Source organism: Stegodyphus dumicola, chromosome 3 (genome assembly GCF_044657685.1).
Source record: "Stegodyphus dumicola isolate Sdum_Otavi_A_Nest chromosome 3, ASM4465768v1".
In the NCBI taxonomy this organism is placed as follows: Eukaryota; Metazoa; Arthropoda; class Arachnida; order Araneae; family Eresidae; genus Stegodyphus; species Stegodyphus dumicola.
In genome coordinates, this window is record NC_140770.1 from 269,979,414 (window position 1) to 269,999,272 (window position 19,859).

Sequence of the window (19,859 nt, forward strand, 5' to 3'; positions counted from 1 at the left end):
CTGGTGTTCTTTTAAATACATAGAACCTATAATGCAAAGATTTGCTGGATAAAATGCCTTTTTCAAAATTGTAAATGAAATTAGTAGTAATTAATGAGCAGTGCTGTTTAACATGTTATCTTTAGCTGAAAACATTCAGTCTAAAATTATCACATCTCTAACTTTTCTTTTTGATTATTGTTTTTTACATTTACATTTTATTTAAACTGTAGGCCCAGTCATCTTTCCCAAATTCATTCAGATATTCGTTCAAAATTAAAATGGCTTTGGAAATCTTTCTCTGTATCCCTTTGTTACATTGTCCGCTTAACTACAGATTCATGTATATTACTATACAGCAAGGATGTCAAACTCGCGGCCCACAACAAATATTTTTGCGGCCCAGCCAATATATCGGCAAATAATAATATGTAATAATAAAATAACATATCGACGAAGAAAAAAATGAAATGTTTACTGCTAAGTAATTAACGATAATTTATTCAGTGTTGTTAGATTACTCACAGCGAGCTGACACACACTACTTAAATTACAAATGCGTGTAAGTAGCTTGCGTTCAGCTACCTTCGGCTTTTGGGGGACACGTGCACTCAGAACTTGTACGCATCCCCCGATAGCCGAACTCATGGTCTCAGTTTTCCAATCATAGTTTTGTACGATATATTAGTGCATGCATGTGCATGCACTTTGCTTTATTATTAATTATTACTTTATTCATATTGTTACGGATTTCATAGTTTTTTATTTATTTAGTTTTTTTTATTTAGAATTGTAATTAGATTTGCTTCATGTTGCCTTAGCAACGCAGACGATTTTTGAAAAGACAGCTGCGTTGGAAGGTTAAAAATAGAACAGTGCGTGCATTTAATACCTAATAAATAAATATCTCATAATTGCTGTTGCCATCCACAAAAATCCAGATATTTATAGATGTTTCCAGTATATTCGAGAAATTAATTATAAAGCTTATAAAAGCCAGGAACAAACAACTCATCTCAGCAGTAGCTGTAGTTCTAGCGAACTGTTTGTTTTCTTAATGCTGTGATTGATTTGTAGTGATTTCGCTGTGAGATAGAATTAGTTTCTCTGTTTTGAATTGATTTTTGCTAAACGTTTGACATTTTGTGATATTGTTAGAATATTTTTGAAGAAATATTTCAGCATTTTGATTTATCTCTTGTGAAAAGAATAAATTTTTGTTAACTTTTTAATGTTAACCGTGTTTATTCCAGCCCTTTGTATTCAGTATGTCTATATCAAAACCAAGTGGTAGTAAAATTAAACGAAAAATTGTATTTTTTGCGGCCCGCCTAAAGTTAAACCTTGTTTGTTTGGCCCAAGTGTACCTATGAGTTTGACATCCCTGCTGTACAGTGAATCTCCTTTCTCGTATTCGATTGCCTGATAATGTTGACTTCACTTTCACTGTAGCAGTGCAGTTTGTAGCACATCAGCTACTTTCTGTTATAGTCTAAAATAGTGGTAAAGTTGTATGGCTTCTTACAGCTATTTTTCACAATGATTAAGCCTCTGCTTTTACCCACTTAACATAATCAGCTTTCTGGTTGGTAGCTATACGAATGAAATACCGAATTTTAAGCTGTTCCACATGAAATCAAACTTCTGTATCACCAGTATTTATGATACAAGTCATCAAGCCAGTTTAAGCCAAAATAAGTAAAACAACAAAAAACACTGAGACATCAAATGTAGTTGATGCTTTCTAAAACCGTGTTCAATACAAAGTAATCTAAAGTAGGAGTAAATTGACTGCAGTATTTTTTGATTAACTTTGCCCCAAGTGTACATATTCAAGTATCAAAAGCATACCGAATTGTGCATGAATCATCATTTTAGTTAATAGTACAATATAAAAGTAGCATCACGGAAAATAACTTATGTTTTAATGAGTTTATTAAGAAAAGTTTTTCACATAAATACATAAAATTTTACAGAACAATGTACAACATATTTTAAGACTAGCACATATTTCACACAAATGCTTGTACTTGAATATTTCTGTAGAAAAATACTTTAATAAACTGCATAGACAAAATATATGTATTAAGTCAATGTCACAAGTATAATTTCATTGTTTAGTATCAAAAATATTTTCTCATTTTGTACTTATAATTTAAAGAAAATTAGTTTAAAATTTTATTTTTATATGATGGTGGAGCATTCTAAAGACAACTAATTACAGTATTTTATATTATAAGTAATGTGAAAATAAGTTATGCAGTGAATACTAAATATTAACATAGTAATGAAGGCTTATTGCGGCTTCAGAAACATTTCAGCTGTGATGTTTGTGCACAGTATATAATGGATGATGGAGTTCCCACTGAAATTCAGCTTTTAATTTTCATGACCAAAATAGATAAATTTCCCTAACCAAAATAGACTTAGTTATTAAATTAAATAACTGAATGCGTTTACTGCAAGATACAGTGCAACAAATAAGAGCATAATAAAAATTTAATCTGACTTATTATCGTAAAGCAAATGAAAGAAATCTATACAGAAAAATATGTATCTAAATCATTATAAAAGGTGGTAATATTTTAAAAAAAATATCAATGACTCTGTAAATGTTCTGGAAAATAAGAAAAATGTTCATTCTGCAAAAGAAATTTACAACAATATATTATTCATAATAAATGACTAGTATGATATATGAAACTAAAGAATTAAAAATTACATTGAACTGAAAAAATATTTGATTAGTATAATGTATTAAGTACATTATTTATTTTTGGAGAGCAATAGCATTTCTAAATAAAGGGATAGCTCACTTTACATGGAGAAGAAACCACAGCTTTCTTTTAAAACTGATTGCTCATTGAAATAGATAAATCTTCTTTCAAAAAACTTCCTTGACTTTTTGAAAAAAGTGTATATTTGTTGAGTGGGAACCCTTTGTGAGCAATTAAATATACAGTAGAATTATTTTCTTTGATAACTTGAGCTTTATACACAATAAAAAAAATTCATTAATACAAGTTCTATTAAAACATTGTAGTATGTCTCAGTGAGGAAATGCTCTTTGACTGCTAATTATTTTGTTTCTGATGAGTTAGCATATTTGTGCATGATAAGAGCATTATAGGAATAAAACTATGAGGTGAGCTTGAAGAAATGATGTTTTTTTTTTATGAATGAAGCAATCACTGTGCAGGTATATTTTGTAACTGTCCAGCTTTCAGACACGAGGCACAGCAGTATTGTCCATAAATCTTGTTGTTGCAATACTTGCTTTTCACAATTAATTCACAGTTGTTAAATTGTGGACTATCTATGCAAGTTGGTGCAGCTGGAACTTCTGTTTTAAAAGAGAAGAGAAAAGAAAAGTTTAAGAAATAAATTTGCTTTAAAATAAAAATACTTTTGATTCAAACGACTAGTATCATATTTAAGAATAAACTTATTTGCATTAGATATAACATATATTTAGAATATTATGAAAAGTATTTGAATATCTGAAGATTCTAATACTTAAATAATTTATGAGCAGTAAAATAAACATATATCAAGTTATCATTGCAGAAACAATTTTGGAATGCTTTAAAATAAAAATACTTTTGATTCAAACGATTAGTATCATATTTAAGAATAAACTTATTTGCATTAGATATAACATATATTTAGAATATTATGAAAAGTATTTGAATATCTGAAGATTCTAATACTTAAATAATTTATGAGCAGTAAAATAAACATATATCAAGTTATCATTGCAGAAACAATTTTGGAAATAATCATTATAATCTTATCAATGAAAACTGTCAGATAAACCCACTGCAAAATAACTTGCTTCATCTTGAAACCACTAGTGTTTATAAAAAAAAGTAGTGGGAGCATATGGGTGAATTATATTATATTGTTAATTTGAATGAATTTTTTTTTAATCAATTAGAGTGTCTGAGCAGTCTGTCAATGTTTCTTTGGCCCATGTTTTACCAGATAAAACCCAATACAGACATTTTAACAATATGTCTAAAATATGAGTCAAATGCTGAAAAGACAAGATTAGATTATCTGGATATAGCAAAGTACATGAGGACTACGTACCTAAGAGAGGGATGCCTTCATGGAGGACAAGACAAGCATAACTCCTATTCCCATTACACATAGTGAAAAACTTTTAAACAAATTATACAACTAGACCACTTGCTTAGGATTGAAACCAGGCCAAACTCTCAGTAGTCTGTTATTTTAACCACTCGATCACTGGTAAAGACATGGAGTAAAGAAGCAGTTCCATTAAATTATATGGATATATTTCAATCTTCTTAATTATCTTTAATCCTCCTTTATTTTAATCCTGGCATAAAACTATGTTATAAATTGATGATATAAGTGTTGATGAACCTTAATTGAAAGTGTTAAGCTCTTGAAATTGAATTTGCCAATTTTTAGCACAAATTTATTACAGCTTTGAAAGATAATTTTCAGTGCTTAGGTAATAAAAGATAGGTATTATAAATAATAAATAGGTACTCATTTCAATACATTTCAAAGTGCAATAATCCAAATTTATGCGACAACCAAAAATTGCAGTATTTAAAATGTCCATTAAAATATATGCATCACATTTATTGTATAGTGATTAGCAAATATCTGATGGTAATTATACTGCAGCATAAAATTTGTTAAAGGATTGTTATTTACTATTTGCACACATTAAAGAATATTGTCATTAAACTCAATTAAAAATTAATTGGCTTCTGCAGTTTTTAATTAAATGGATATGGTGAATAAAATTATTCATGGTTTTGGAGGATTTGCAATAAACAATAGACAATTTTGGCGATACATTATTGGTTAATGTAATGTTGGAAATATTATATTAATCAATTAAATTCTGGTGAAAAATTTTAATTTTAATGAAATTTTAAAGTTATGCAACTTAAATAAGTTTCTAAAGAATTATGTGAGGACATAGCTGCCAATCTTGAAATCTGAAAAACTGGGAGGTTTTCATGCTATGTGGTGATGCCATTCCAAAGGAGCTCCTGACTGACTTAAATTAACTTTATAATGCATGATTCAAGTTATTAAACTATATAATTCTGATGTAAAATATATTAGTATTTGATTAGATATTATGAATTTTATGCTCTTTAGCTAATTTTATTTTGTAATTTTCTTATGCTTTTACACTGAGAAAATCCTGAATGCAGAAGAAAAGTTTTTATTTATTGCAGTACTTTTAAATATGATAAAAATAATAATTAATGTATATAATATTTATCTGGATACATATTAAATTTATGCATGTTTGGAAAAGCAGTTAAAAGTTGTATTCTAACTAAGATAAATTATAAACAAAATTCTAATTACTTTCTGAACATGTGTCATAAGAATATACACTAGTTTATAACTAAGGTAAGCATTATGGAAAGGTTGATTTAGCTCCCAGCAAATTTATGTTTTCATATAGGCTTTTGTTACATGGTTTGGCAGTTCATAAACTTTGGTGGACTGGTTAATGCAAAGTTATATTCCATCTTTTTAAAATGTTTTAATCATAAGGAAGCATTTATTGTATCAATATGGATAAGAATTGGATTAGATTATATAAGACCAACACAAACATATGCAAGTTGCTGGCCAAAACTCATCCAGTTTTGTTCAAGAATGACCAGAAAATGCAATTTTGTGAGGTTCAGTTGTTCCACATTTTTATGAATATAGTGATGCTGTAGGCCATTGGTACCTGACTGGTGATTTGTAAATCCCCAGTGGTTCATGAAAATAATACTGTAATGATGGAATGCAGAGTTAGATGTTTGTTCACAACTAGGAGAGTAGAGTCTCATTAAGAGACACTTGTAAACCTTGTGGTATTTAGTTTGCAATTAGTAGTATGTTATGGTAGCTATGTTTAATGAAGTTCTTCTCATGTAAATAGCTTTTAATAATTATTATGCCTAATTTTACTAAGGATTGATGGTTAAAAATGAGTTGTTTAATTGAGTTCGACAAAATGCTGGATAAGCAATCAATCGTTCATTCTATAATTTCAGCACTTGATTTCGGAACAACACGAGTAATGATACTAAAAGCTGCAGTGAGCTACCATATCGCCTGACTGAAAAAAAATTAGTGAACATAGTGAGAAAAAATTAAAATATGGCAGCAGCGAATGGGTTTTTATTTTACTGGGGAAGCGTCAAAATTTAAATGTTTAATCTGCAAGAGTTCTTGCCGAGGCCTTGAAACAAAACATCAGACACACCAGGATAAACCTGTTGAGTATTTTAAAAGAAAATTAGCAGGTAATAGAAAGTATAGTGTCTCTTCTTTCCTGTCAGCTTTCAAATGATTTCGAGTAAGTTATAGAATTGCAAGGTGTGGGCAAGCACATACAATAGCAGAACACTTAACTGGACCATATGTAAAAGATATTGCTAAGTACAAGCTTGAAAATAAGGCAGCAAAGCAAATTCACCTTGTTTATTTGTAAAACAATACAGTGTCGCATATAATTCATGATTTAGCAAATGATTGAATGTTTGAAGAAAATAAAGTTGAATTGTTTTGCATTTCATCTAGATGAGTCAAGCAGTATAGCAAATGCTGCAGTATTGCTTGCCTGCCGTAGATATATTTTTAAGAACTCCATTCAAGAAGATGCACTATTTGGAACATATACCAGGTGTACAAGAATGAAATGCAGATTTTTTCCCCCTAGAAAACATGTTAAATTCAGATGATAAAAAATGTGTTATTCAAAGTATGCTCCATCGCTTGTTATACATTTTTTCCATCTTTCAGAGAATTTGTGAATATACCATGCCAGTCCCTTTATGCTGCGAACCGTTCATCAAGCCATTTTTTTATATCTTCATATGAACCAAAGTACTACTCAGCAAGTGCATGCCCCATTGATGCAAACAAATGGTAATAGTTAGGTGTGCAGTCTGGTGAGTAGGATACATGGGGTAGAAATTGCCAGCTGAGTGCTTCTAACCTGGTGTGAACCATTTTTACCATATATGGTAGACCGTAGTAGAGCATTGTCATGAAGAGAAATTACTTTTGTATTGCCTCTTTCGGTATTTTGGGCTTTTTTCAAGCAGTGAATGGTTCAAATCGGTCAGTTGTTGGTAACATTTAGTATTAATCATTTCTGCAGGTTTTAACAGCTCATAGTAGACTACGTCCTGATCCCACTGAACATAGAACATCATCCTTTCTAGCAAAGTGATTCGGTCTTGCGATCGTGTGGATGGTGTGCCTGGGTCTACCTATGATTTTTTGCACTTGGGTTTCTCAAAATAAATCAACTTTTCATTCCTTGTGACTACATGCTGCAAAAACGACTTTCTTTTGTACTGAGCAAGCAAAATGTCACGCGTGTTTTTGTGCTTTTCTACTTGCCTGTCGATCAACTGATGTAGTAGATTTTCTGAATCCTTCCAATCTCTTAGCCAATTGGAAACAGCTTGTTGACTAATGCCCAATTGCTCGTAGAGTTGTTTTTGTGTTTGTGAATTAATCTTCATCCAACAATGTTTGCAATTCCACATCTTCATATTTTTTTTGTGTTTTTCTACATTCCTTGTCTGCACTATCGAAGTCATCACTTTTGAAAACACCAAAACCATTGTTCACACATGCCTTGCAATGGAGCATGTTCATCACAAGTTTCTCAAAGTAACCGCAGCAGTTTTCTTCAAATGAAATCAAATTAATACTGTCCGAGAATGCTCTTTGTTCGGAATAAATTTTTGACATATTGAACACAACAACACTATACCCACACTTTTCCAATTTATCACTCTGTGTATCTGACACAACAAAATGGCACAGTGTCAAATCTTTGTAGTGCAAATGGCAATATTGTGCCATTTGTTCTCTGAAATTCACTTACTTGTACACCTGGTACAACTGGAATAGCACTTTTCAATGTGGTAAATGGTTATTATGGACTAAACTCGTCTTATTGTGTGGATGTGTGCACAGTTGGTGCAAAATCGATGAAGGAAAATTTTCCAGTCTTGTCATGCAGGCAAAGAAAATCAAGAAAACTGAATAGAAGCATTGGCTTGTAAGCATATTCCTGCAGAGTTATCTGTTACTTTTAGCGATACTGCAAAAATTATGAATTTTATAAAATCATGTACTACAAACTGCTGTCTGTGCCATGTATTTGGAAGCTTTCACCTTTCTTTGCTATTTCATACAGGAGTTTGATTGCTTTCCCGTGACAAAGATTTAACAAGCTTGTTTGAATTACAGTATGAAGTATTTTTTATTCATCATCCATTCCCATTATCCTCTTGTATATTTGATATTCTTGGGCTGCAAAAGCCTGCATACTTAGCTGACATTTTTTGTAAATTAAATGAAATAAATCTGCCATTACAAGGTGCATGTGCCACTTCCTTAAATTTGGAAAGGTTTCATTAGGGAGAGAAGGAAAAAAGGGGTATATAAGCTCTCTAGCATTTTGAAAAATATGCAAATTACAATTCAATGCCTTACACTATTTACTTAATATATTACATTGAGCTTTTCATAAAATAAAATACCTTTTATTGTAAGGAAAAGTGATGAAGAAGAAGCAGCACCATTACTATGTGTGGCACTACATCGATATTCTCCAGTATCAGATATTTCTGCTTTACTTAAGAATAACGTATTATTGGGCAAAATCCTTTTATTGTCATCTTCCAGTATTGGTATTCCATTATGATACCATGTGACAGAAACACCCAGTGCTGGACCTTGTATTTCACAGTCTATTTGGATAGGTGATCCAACTGTGGGTGCATCAGTGGCAAGGCTCATATGGACAGCAAGAGGTGCTGTAAATGAAAATCGCATTTTCAGAAGATGTTTTGTAGCCAAATATGAATAATAATAGAATGAATAATAATTTTGCAGTAGTTATTTTTTTACATACATATTAAAATATATTACAAAAAGTTTATAATTACAAAAAAATTTTTTTTTGAAAAAAAATTGCTTATTTGAAAAGTTTTGGTTTTAACATTTTTAAAATTCTTTGTTGCATTTATTGGATTATTTGAAATTTATTAATTATGGATTTCAGTTTTAGATCTTTGTGAAAAAACAGTTCTAAATTCTTACTTTAAGTCTTTACAAAAAGCTTATATATATTTAGTTATTCATTAAATTGTTGTGCGAGATGGGAGTTCTGTACTGCAAATGTGAATCTGATGACAGAAAGACTTTTAGATAAGAGCTCATTGTACTATGGTCTTCAGCCCCTAGTATTTTGTCAGAATTTCATAGTAAACCTTCTGGCAGTCATTTTGGTGTAAAAAAGATACTCCATAAATTTTATGATTGTTTCTTCTGTGATAAAGCAGATGTAGAAAAGTGCAAATCCTGTGATGTATGTGGTATTTGAAAAGGTCCACAGTTTATGTACATGAAGACTACAGCATTGATTTGGAAGGATTACTCTGTATATTCTTGGGTCTTTACTTCATACAACTGTAGGCATCAAGTACATCCTAGCTGTCATGGATTTTTTAACTAAAAGGCCAGAAACTTAATGCCATCCCTGATCAAGAAGCTTCAACCATAGCAGAAGAACCATTCTTGATTAATTAATTATACATAAACAAGTGACTAAGAATATGTAATCAGAATCATTTTAGAAAAGTAACTTAAATCTGTTCCAATTTAGAAGATAGTCATTTCAATAAATAATTTCAATATCATCTATTACCTTTTACTTGTATTTATTTTCTCTGCATAGAAAACAAATAGATCAAGGATGAAAACTGATCGAAATGTAAAATAAGTAATATAACAGATATAATGGCTATGCTATGATAATAAAAAGTCTTAATTTTGAAATCAAATGTATGCTAATCTACATTTTTTTTTTAGATGGTGAATGCATGTGTGCATTTCAAGAAAATCACAATAGAAATTTTATCGGCAAACAAAACATAAATTATCAAAATTGTTATTACTGTAATTCTAAAATGCAGCTTTCTGTAAAAATTAATTATAGTCTAATTTTAATTGAATAATTATAAAACCTTGACATTGAAATTAAAAAATGTTCAAAATGATAATTTTTGTTTGTATGTGCTTCCAGAAGAAAAAACGAAATGCAAAACTTAAGAATTTTCTGTAAAGAAAAGTTACAATATGCTGCAAAAAATATAAGTAATACAGAAAAGAACTGTATTGTCACTTGATTTTAAATATCAATACAGAATCAAAGCTACATTTTATTTTGTTCTAAATTTTAATAAATAAATGTTTTAAAAAGATTTAATATTTTTGGTCGCATGTTGAGTTATCTTTTAAAATAATTTTCAGTTTAATTTTTGAATACAGTGAAGGGAAGAACAGGTAAAACATATCGAACTAAATAAGCATGATGAAGTAAATAAATAAATAAATAAATAAATAAAAATAGAAAATTTAAATGATATAATGATATTACCATGATCTGGATACTTTGGTCCATCATATGTAGCTAATGGCTCAGAATCTCTGGCACTGTATTCACTATCTTCATTATGGGGTGCATGTGGAATTGGTTGCAATTCAATAATTAATGTCACTTTATATAAGGCACCAGAACCAATGCCATTGTGTGCATGGCATGAATACTCTCCTCTATCTTCATAAACAACTGATCTTATTATCAAAGAGTAGTTTGCTAATTGTTCATACTGCGAACTAGACAAAGGCAACATTGTTGTCTCACGCCACCATGTAACTGTAGGCTTTGGCCATCCAACAGCATTGCATGGCAATTCTGCTGATTCTCCAATTCGAGCTTCAGTGATATTTTTACCAGGCAGGATGGAAGCAGGTTCTGTACAAGAATAATAATCAAACATGCACAGAATTTGGAACAGAATGCTCATGCAAGAAGAAAGAGGTAAAGTAATAAAAAATTATTCATATTAGAATAAGGCAGTGGTTCCCAAACCCTTTTAGTTCATGACACCTTTGATGAATCACAATTTTGTAACACCCGTAAGTGAAAAAGTGCCTAACAATAACATTTTGCTTCTTGAGTTAGGTAAAAATAAATAAAATGTATATTTAACATAATAAAAATTCACTACGATACAAAGACAGCTATAAATGGATTCAATAAATTATGCGTGTGTGTGAGTATGGCAAAGCCTCGAGGGCTATCTGCCTAAGAGGAGGGATGCCTTCGTGGAGGACTTTCTAAGGGAAACTGGCTCGTATACACGTTACACATGGGGAAAACCACGAAAACGCCCATGCAGCCAGCCCGTTCGCGGGATTCGAACCTCGGACCGAACTATCAGTGTTCAGCGACTAAGTTCAGTGACACCGCTCGGCCACTGGTGGGCCCTCAATAAATTATGATTAATGAGATTGTTCAGTCTGCTGATCACCACACATCTTTTTACTTTTGAAACAGACTGCTCAAATATCCTTTTTAAAACTAATTTTCACTTGATGATTTCTCTTTCTGACAGGCAATGCCCCAAACTCATATTTAAAGACTTTATTTCTTGATCCATTGGTTAAATTAAGGAAATGGCAACAGAAGACAAAACCTCTGCATTTGGATGTAATGTTGTGAAAGCTTCAGCACTATGTCCTAGAGCCATTATAACTTTTAAAGTTTAGGTTTTACTGTTCTAAGTAATGTTTGATTTCTTAAATGAATGGATTTTCAAACCAGTCATTAAAGAGGACTATCGCAATGTATCCGATGCTCTACAGCGTATCATATATAATTAAAATTCTCTTTGTTGGATAAATTATATGGACACAATGAAAATAATGCAAATATGCAAAATTGCATTTTGCAGGTCCACACCACATTCAGCAAAAGTTTAATGTTCTCTGCTACTAGAACTTTCATACATCGTGCACATTATGATTTCTAGTATTATAAAAACCTTAAAGTCCAAACTATTGTCATCGTATTTATGGTTTTATGCAGTTTGACCAATGGTGGACAGTGCATATTCATTATTTTCAGACTAATTAATTGTGCCTAGTGAAAACCAATTTTTTTTAAATACAAAAAGGAACACTTTTTTCTTTAATTCCTTCCTAAAAATATCAGCAACATACTCAAAACATAACACCATTCAATTATATTACAGTCAATGAAAACTAGTTTCATACCACAACCTGTTTAAATACTGAGATTTATTGAGCAGAGAATACTAAGACAATTCAGCAAGGTGCTGAAATAATCTTGACACACAAACAATTAATATAGAATGTCATCTGTTTCAGCAATTAATTACTATTAATTGATAAAATTTTGATATGTAATAATAGTTGAATTATTGGTTAACACCATCTCAGTTAGAAGTCCCATGACTAAATATGGAAATAAAATTACAAAAAATTTATGATGGCTCATGGACCCCTGTGAAGAAAGCTGGAATGCATACTATGGGAACCACTGAAATAAGAAATTTTATCAGGAAAAAAAAAAAGTTAGTTAAAATTATATATATATAAGAATATACATCCATGCTGTTATATGTCTGAAATAGTTAATTTAAAGATCTTTATGATGGTAATTGTTTTAGGTTAACAACATGCACTTGCTGGCAGGCACACAAAAATATTAATTCCATTCTCAAGCTAAAGCACCTTCATCATTGAGCAAAAATATATATTCATTCTGTAATTTATTGGTCCTGAACACCTATATCTATACTGTTTGCATTGACTTTAATAAATTTTTGTTGCACTCATATTCCTCTTAATGTCCTCTCCTTTATAGCCTTGCCCCCTTCATAAAATGAAAGTAAATTTATAAGCTGTGTGCTATATACAGCTATATTGGAAAAGAATAAGAAATAAATTTGGAATACTAAATATAATTTTTGTTATTGCCTATAAAACTGATAAAACTCTGAGTATTGGTTTTATAAAAATTCTATACCTAATAAGTAAGCAAATTAAATAGTTGTATTCACTGGTAATATTGTAAACATAAGATTATGATAACATTTAATTTTTTTGCTGTTTTTCGGCTGTTTTCCTTTATTGGCACTCTTCTGTTATTGGGGGACTGGATTCAGAAATACATGTATGTATGTTAAATGAAATAAGTTCATGTATGCATGTATGTGTATACACATATACATGCATACATTAACACATACATACATATCTGAATCTGGTCTCTAATAACAGAAGTGTAACCTTTTATGTTTAATTTTAATATAGTTCTGGAAGCAAAACTATGTTATTAAGTAAATATTATGCTATAACTTTCATCAAAATGGATCTATTTATCATACAGATGTGCCCAACATTATGGACCTAAAATAGACATAAAATAGTTCTTATTCATTACACATGAAAATTTCTGTCAGCTTTTAATGTATCAGATTTCTGGGTTAGATGTATATTAGAATAAAAGGAATCAAGGTACAAAATAAGAGAGTCACTTTTAAATTATAGTCAACAAAATACTATTTTTTTTCATGACATTTTGAGGAACTTTAAAATTTCAGAGCTAAACCCATAACACTCGGAGGGTTGAAAGAACATTCATGTATAAATCTTTAGAATCCATGCATAATTCCTACAAAGAATTGCTATTTGTTATCAAAATGTGCCATTTCTAAATTTTGACTTGCTGAATGATTACTGATATCAGAATTAAACATGGCAAAATATCATTTTGAGAGATTCCTTTGAAATAATAAAATATTGCAAAAATTGAAGATAAACAATTACAGACAAACTATGTGAATTTGGTTGGGTATAAAATGCAATCCCACTTTTGACAGAGGTTAGAAAGCAATATGTATTTAAGGAAAAAAAAACATACCTGGTTGAGTTGCAGGAACCAAATATTCATCTAAAAGCAAAATGTTACACTTACTACTGATACATAATGAAGATAAGGTTTTAACAAACATTTAAGAAATATGCAAATTTAAAAATTAGATAAGTGAAAATTTCTTACCAAAAATACAAAAAAAAAAAAAAAAAAAGAGGTTTTACAAAAGAGGAAGTGGCCTTTATCACACTTTTATTAATGATATGAACTTTTATTAATGTTACTGGTATTGTTATTTGTTTCCTTATGAATGCAGTTATTTTGACTGTAATCCTACCATGTTATATATTGTTGCTACTTAAAGTTATAAAAAATTACTAAAAATGAAGTGTATATGAAAAACAATTTATATAATCTAAGTTAAAAAGAGGAAAATATTGAGCTAAACATTTTTATTGGCTGATGTGTTGTTTGACTTTCAGATACAATATAAAAAACTATTTAATTTTTAAAAATTATTTTGCACTGTAAATCATGGAAACAAAATTTTGCAAAGCATAAATTTGCTTAGCAAAATAGAAACTAGATATGGAAATCTGAGCTTTTCAGCAGAAGAAAATTCTTCATAAATCAAAATTTCCAACTGACTTCCATAAAACAGCTTGGGAGAGGGGAAAAAATTCAAAGCATTGCTTTTTTCACCAAAATATGAGATTATATTTATAAAAAAGTGGACTCAGAATGAAAAGTATTACATGTTCTATGTAACCATGAATGTTACTCAAGTACCTATTAAGTATGTCATAAATACATCTTTGATGTTATATTAGATTAGAATTTTTTTACTTTACCTTAAAGTAATTAAAAAACAATTCTACTATCAGCCACATGTATATAAGTTCACAAAATTGTGTTGTTTTGGTTACATGTACTTAGATATAAAAATAAACTTTTTTTTTAATTAATGCTTTTCTCTCAAAATTTATACTATTTGTCTTGATCATACTTTGAACATAACTCAAAAATATTTGTAAACATTTATTGGAAATAAAATTCCTTGTTTTCAAAATTAAAAAAAAAAAAAAAAAAAAAAAAAAAAAAAAAGTATTTCTGAAAGCCTCTAGCAAAAATAAGAAACTTTCAAAGAATGGCACTTTTAATTTTATAGGAGCTTGATTTAACAGATTATCTTATTATCAAATTATTTGATAATACAAATTATAAAATGTATAATGAAAAAATTCTTTACTGTTTTGCCAGCACTTTCTTCAGAATTGGTAAAAAAACAACAAGGTTATCTTTACAATTTTTATCTGAAAAACTATTATAACAATAAAATTTTTAAGCTGCATTCAGATTGAATGCGAAAAGTGGAGGGGGGGGAAACCCCCCCCCCATTTTCATATGTCAGTTTGTACCAGGACAGAAACTTTCACTTTAAAAGTTGTCACATGTGCACACTAAATGGCTCTTCATATCTGAAACTTAAGGAAAAATGTGAATTTTTGTGTGGTTATTTTGGCTTTTTATGGTTATATTTTTTAATTAAAATGGACCCAATTTATGGTAGATTAAACCTTAATTTACTTCTTACTTTACATAGGAGAAGCAGAAAGCAGTGGTTTATATTAACACACAAGAGAGGACTGCAAAAGGAAATGCAAATAATGTAATTGAAGAAATGCACTCTAATGACATTGAAATTTCTTTTAATTACTTTTGCATGACATCTCATCAATTCAATGAATTTCTAACTCTCAATGAACCATTTATACAAAAGCAGAACTAATTTTTGCTGGAATATTGCAGAAAAGTATCATTGTATGTATCTAATTTACTTTATGAATTTTGTTGAATGAGAATTAAAAATTCTTAATTGTGGATTTTGTTGTATATATCTAATTGACTTTATGTATGAATTTTATTGAATGATAATTAAAAATTCTTAATTGTGGATTTCGATTTTAGAGAATGAATTTTTCATGGGGTAGAACAGCATAAAATATTTTGCATGATATATCAACTTCCCTTAATATAACTTGGTTTAATTGAAATAATGAAAAATAATAATTTTTTTAAATGTGCATAAGATTTATAAGATAACTAAGCTTAATATCACCCTTGGAAAAAGGAAGCAGCTAACTGTAGTCCAATGAAAACAAAATCATTTCTCCAAACATGTGTATGAGGCACACCAGTGGCTGAGTAGTAAAAGCCACTAAACATTGCTAGTTTGTTTCAGGGCTTGAACCCTGGCAAATGGACAGGCGGCATGGCTATTTTCATGGTTTTCCCCATGTGTAACAAACCAAACAATTTCCTTTAAAAAGCTGTCAATGGGGCATCCCTTCCTCTCTGTGTAGTGCCTAATGGTAGAGCACTTAATAAATAAAAAAATTATATGCATGGCTGCAATGCAAAGATTCAACTTTACAAAATCTATCCTATGTCTTGCAAAAGGAATACCTATACATTCAGAGGAGAGAACTTCAAGAGCATTTACATTCAAACAAAACAAACTAATAAGAATAAAAACTTTTCATTTCCTAAAAAAAGAACCAACTGTAAAGCAAGCTGATCAGATTCATAACTTCCTCTTCCCCTAATTGTAAAATTTTCAAAATTTGCATCATAGCAAAATAGGTGGAGCTGTGTGGTAGTTCTGTCAAAGAATTTGAATAGAATTAGAGAACCCATGTACACTTTTTTTCACGGTCCTGTATTTCGTATGGTACCCTTAGGTATCCTTATTGTACCCTCATTCTCCAAGAGTTCGTTGTCACACCTGTCTCACATAGATTTTGTTTAGAATACAAAGAAAAGTGAAGTTGAGGATAAAAGAAAAATAACGTAAGGGTATTTCACTTTATGGATGGAATGTGTATCCTAATATCCTAAATATGGATAATTTTAATAACAAGTAATTTTTTTGTTAAATCCTGCACAAGTTCTGGGAATAAAAAAGCTTCAACTGAAGGTATCCGATTTTCATACTCTCAGAGATTCTCTATAATAGTATAAAATACTATTAAGTGTATAGGAAACTTGATGGGGCCAAAATGTACATATTTTTATGTGGGGATTCATTTTATGTGATATAAGTAGGGTTCCACTGTATTTGGAAGACTGCAAACAGGTTTACAGATGGTTCACAGAATCAACAGAAATTCTATAATGAAAGGTACAAAGGGCTAGGAACTAGGAAAATGAAGGCAAATATAATTTATTAAATGGATGGTTATTTTATCTATCTTAATACTGTGTCTGCAAATTTTTATGTCTGTATACTATAGTTTCTAAAAGCAACGTATGCTATCTGCTGTAGCTTATGTATAAGGCTTGAAATATGATAATATGCCTGACTACTTAAACTTTTTCCATTGCATTTATTAGGCAATCATAAATTCCTGCAAAATTGTCCTCGATCAGCATATTTTTATACCATTATATTCTTAAGTCATTAAACAGAACAAGAAATAAATGCTACTTTTTATTTCTGCCTCCTTTTGTTAAAAGAGAAAAATTCAATTTGGATTTCTTTTAGATACAGTAAAAAGTGCTAATGTAGGGCTTTCAATAAAATAAAATAAAGTGAAGAGAGGGATATATGTAGCATTAAAATATCAGCCTCAAAGGCAGAGTTTTCAATCCTTTAGATGAAAATTCTGAGGGGAAAAAATGAAGTGCAATATTTCTTTTGCCCAAATATATTCATTTTATAAACAGAATAAAATTCAGGAATTCTTAAATTTTTGTTAATGATAAACTGAATGCTGATGGTGATGTTAGCCATACAGGAGTTTGCCAGCAGCTTAGCAGAAGCAATTCTGCCATCATTATTGCCTTATCAAATATAACGGAAGCATATTAACTTTCAAAATTACAATTACAAGGAATTAAAAGGAAAAATTCAAAATTAATTGGCATTAATACTAAAAAAAAGCTTTAGTGTTCTAGCTGCTCTATATACAGCACTCCTTTAAAAGTAGTATCAATTTGAATTTTACTTAATTTTAAACTAGGCTTTCATCATAAATGAAAAGTAATAAATTGCTTTCAAAAATATGTTTTAAATGTATATTTTTCAATACATATTTATGCTATACCAAAGAAATGAATTGTTTCACAATTATGGTTTTATATCATGTATGTTTTTCAAAATTTCTTAGAAATGTTAAAATGCCCTACTGAGTGAAAGTTAGCTCAATCTTGAAATTTTTCAGATCCTGAATATTTAATATTTTTAATGTTGAAAAATTAAAATAATTGCCTTTATTGAAAATTTTACATAAGAGAAACTATCTGAGATTTCAATGATGTAAAGTGTCTATTTTATATCATGCTAATCTCAGATGATTGGGATTTAGAAGATCCAAAATGAATGCTGAGTACACCATTCATTTTCTGAAATTATTACTAAAAACAGGCCATAAAATACAAACTAATTTTCTACCAAAAATGTATGAAAAGTTAATATATTTTACATATGTTTAGTCAATGGCTGACTGGTTTATGATTAATAGTGGAAGTTATCATGGCAATAAACCAGATCAGAATCCCCAGTAATGCATGAATGTTTATGACAGGTGTGATTACATGAAGTAAGATATATTCAATATAAAAATAAATACTCATATAAAAATATTTTTGAGAGACTGGTAGTAAGATATATCATCCAAAGGTACGAGAACCTTTAGATGCCATATCCTGGGATACCTTGATTAATACTGTGTTGGTGTCCGATAAAGATGTACTGTTACCAACAGTGTCCAAGTTTTTATGATCAATTAAATCACCCATTCTTATGATTTTTAATGAGCTTTTAGAATAAAACAAGCAACAATAATTTGTCAGTTAACAAAGATGTGAAAAAATTACTGAAACATATAACTTATTAATATGGTGGTATAAAATACATGTTGATAAATGTTATAAAAGAAATTAATAACAATCCTAAAACATGCAGTACCATGATGTCTAGTTTTATGAGAAGAAAGGACAGTACAATACGAGATTTTTTACATTACCTGCAGGTGCCATGCATTGAAAAGCACATCCATTATTGCAACATTTATGCTCTCCACGGCAATCTGCATCATCTCTACAACGTGTTTGGCAATCTCTTGGGCCAGAACTCAAACGGCCACCTGATGGACATACTCCAGGTTTCTGCACTGAAATGTTTTAATGATAAATCTTAAAGAGAAGCAGAAAAAGCTTTTATACATACTCTGTCCAATCATTTCTTCAATGAACTCAGAAAACATTTTCACACACACACAAATTTCCTTTTACTTTCATAAAAGCATAGCATTGTTAAGTTTTCTAATCAATAATAATAATAAATTTTTTTATACTTTTAATTGCTGAAATACAACCTAATTTTATATTGGTACTTTTCAGTCAATAGGATATCAGTAGTCATTCTGTTTCACATGTGATAAACTGTTTATTTTACAACATGAATAACCAAACAATGAGTTATTGGGAGTAAAATGGAAAAAATGAAAATAGATCTAATAATTTTCCTTCCGAGATTTTCAGTCTTTTTTTTTTTTTTTTTTATTTCTTTTTTCAGTTGTTTTTTCTTGATGTGCTGATGTTTTTCAAAGAAGAAATCTATACCAGTTATATGATTTAACAACTACCAAATATCTCAAAAAATAATTAAACTCTACCAAGGCAATGTATCACCCATATTGAAAGACTTGGGAAAATTATAAAATGGTACTGTATTTTACTATTACCAAAATACTAAAATAGCAGGGTGATGAAATATCATGCTATGAGAAGAAAGGTCTCTAGACTGGACATGATTTAAAGTCTCTGGATTAATTTTCTAACCATTTGGCTTATTTACTTCAGGCAGGTACATTGATAGAATTCTGTGAACTTCAATTAAGATTCATTCTTTCATCTTTATTTTGGATTTATTAAAATAGCTCTTCTCTTTACAAAGCTGTATATATTGTTATAATTTCTTGTTAGATTTAGAGCCAATATTTATATCTGGTACCAAACAGTGTCTTATGAATGAAAAATATTTTTATGTCATATAATACAGATGTGAACCAGGAAACACAGAAGTGAGAAAAGATGTGTTAATTGTAGA

The 19,859-nt window shown here is 29.9% G+C and overlaps 1 protein-coding gene across 4 annotated transcripts in view; it reads right to left on the reverse strand.

Annotated features, from left to right (window-relative positions):
* Nucleotides 1-1,887: 1,887 nt before the first annotated feature.
* LOC118192400 (papilin-like) overlaps nt 1,888-19,859 on the reverse strand; it is a 198,655-nt gene continuing 180,683 nt past the window's right edge. For 3 of the 4 annotated variants that reach the window (XM_035363363.2, XM_085814135.1, XM_035363375.2), the window contains 5 exons: nt 18,775-18,921; nt 13,796-13,825; nt 10,442-10,819; nt 8,541-8,816; nt 1,888-3,322 (listed from right to left, as the gene is read on the reverse strand). In XM_035363363.2, the coding sequence (XP_035219254.1) occupies nt 3,168-3,322; nt 8,541-8,816; nt 10,442-10,819; nt 13,796-13,825; nt 18,775-18,921 (986 nt within the window). In that variant the 3' untranslated portion in view covers nt 1,888-3,167. The remainder of the gene's footprint in view (nt 3,323-8,540; nt 8,817-10,441; nt 10,820-13,795; nt 13,826-18,774; nt 18,922-19,859) is intronic. The other variant, XM_035363369.2, reaches the window with a different exon arrangement.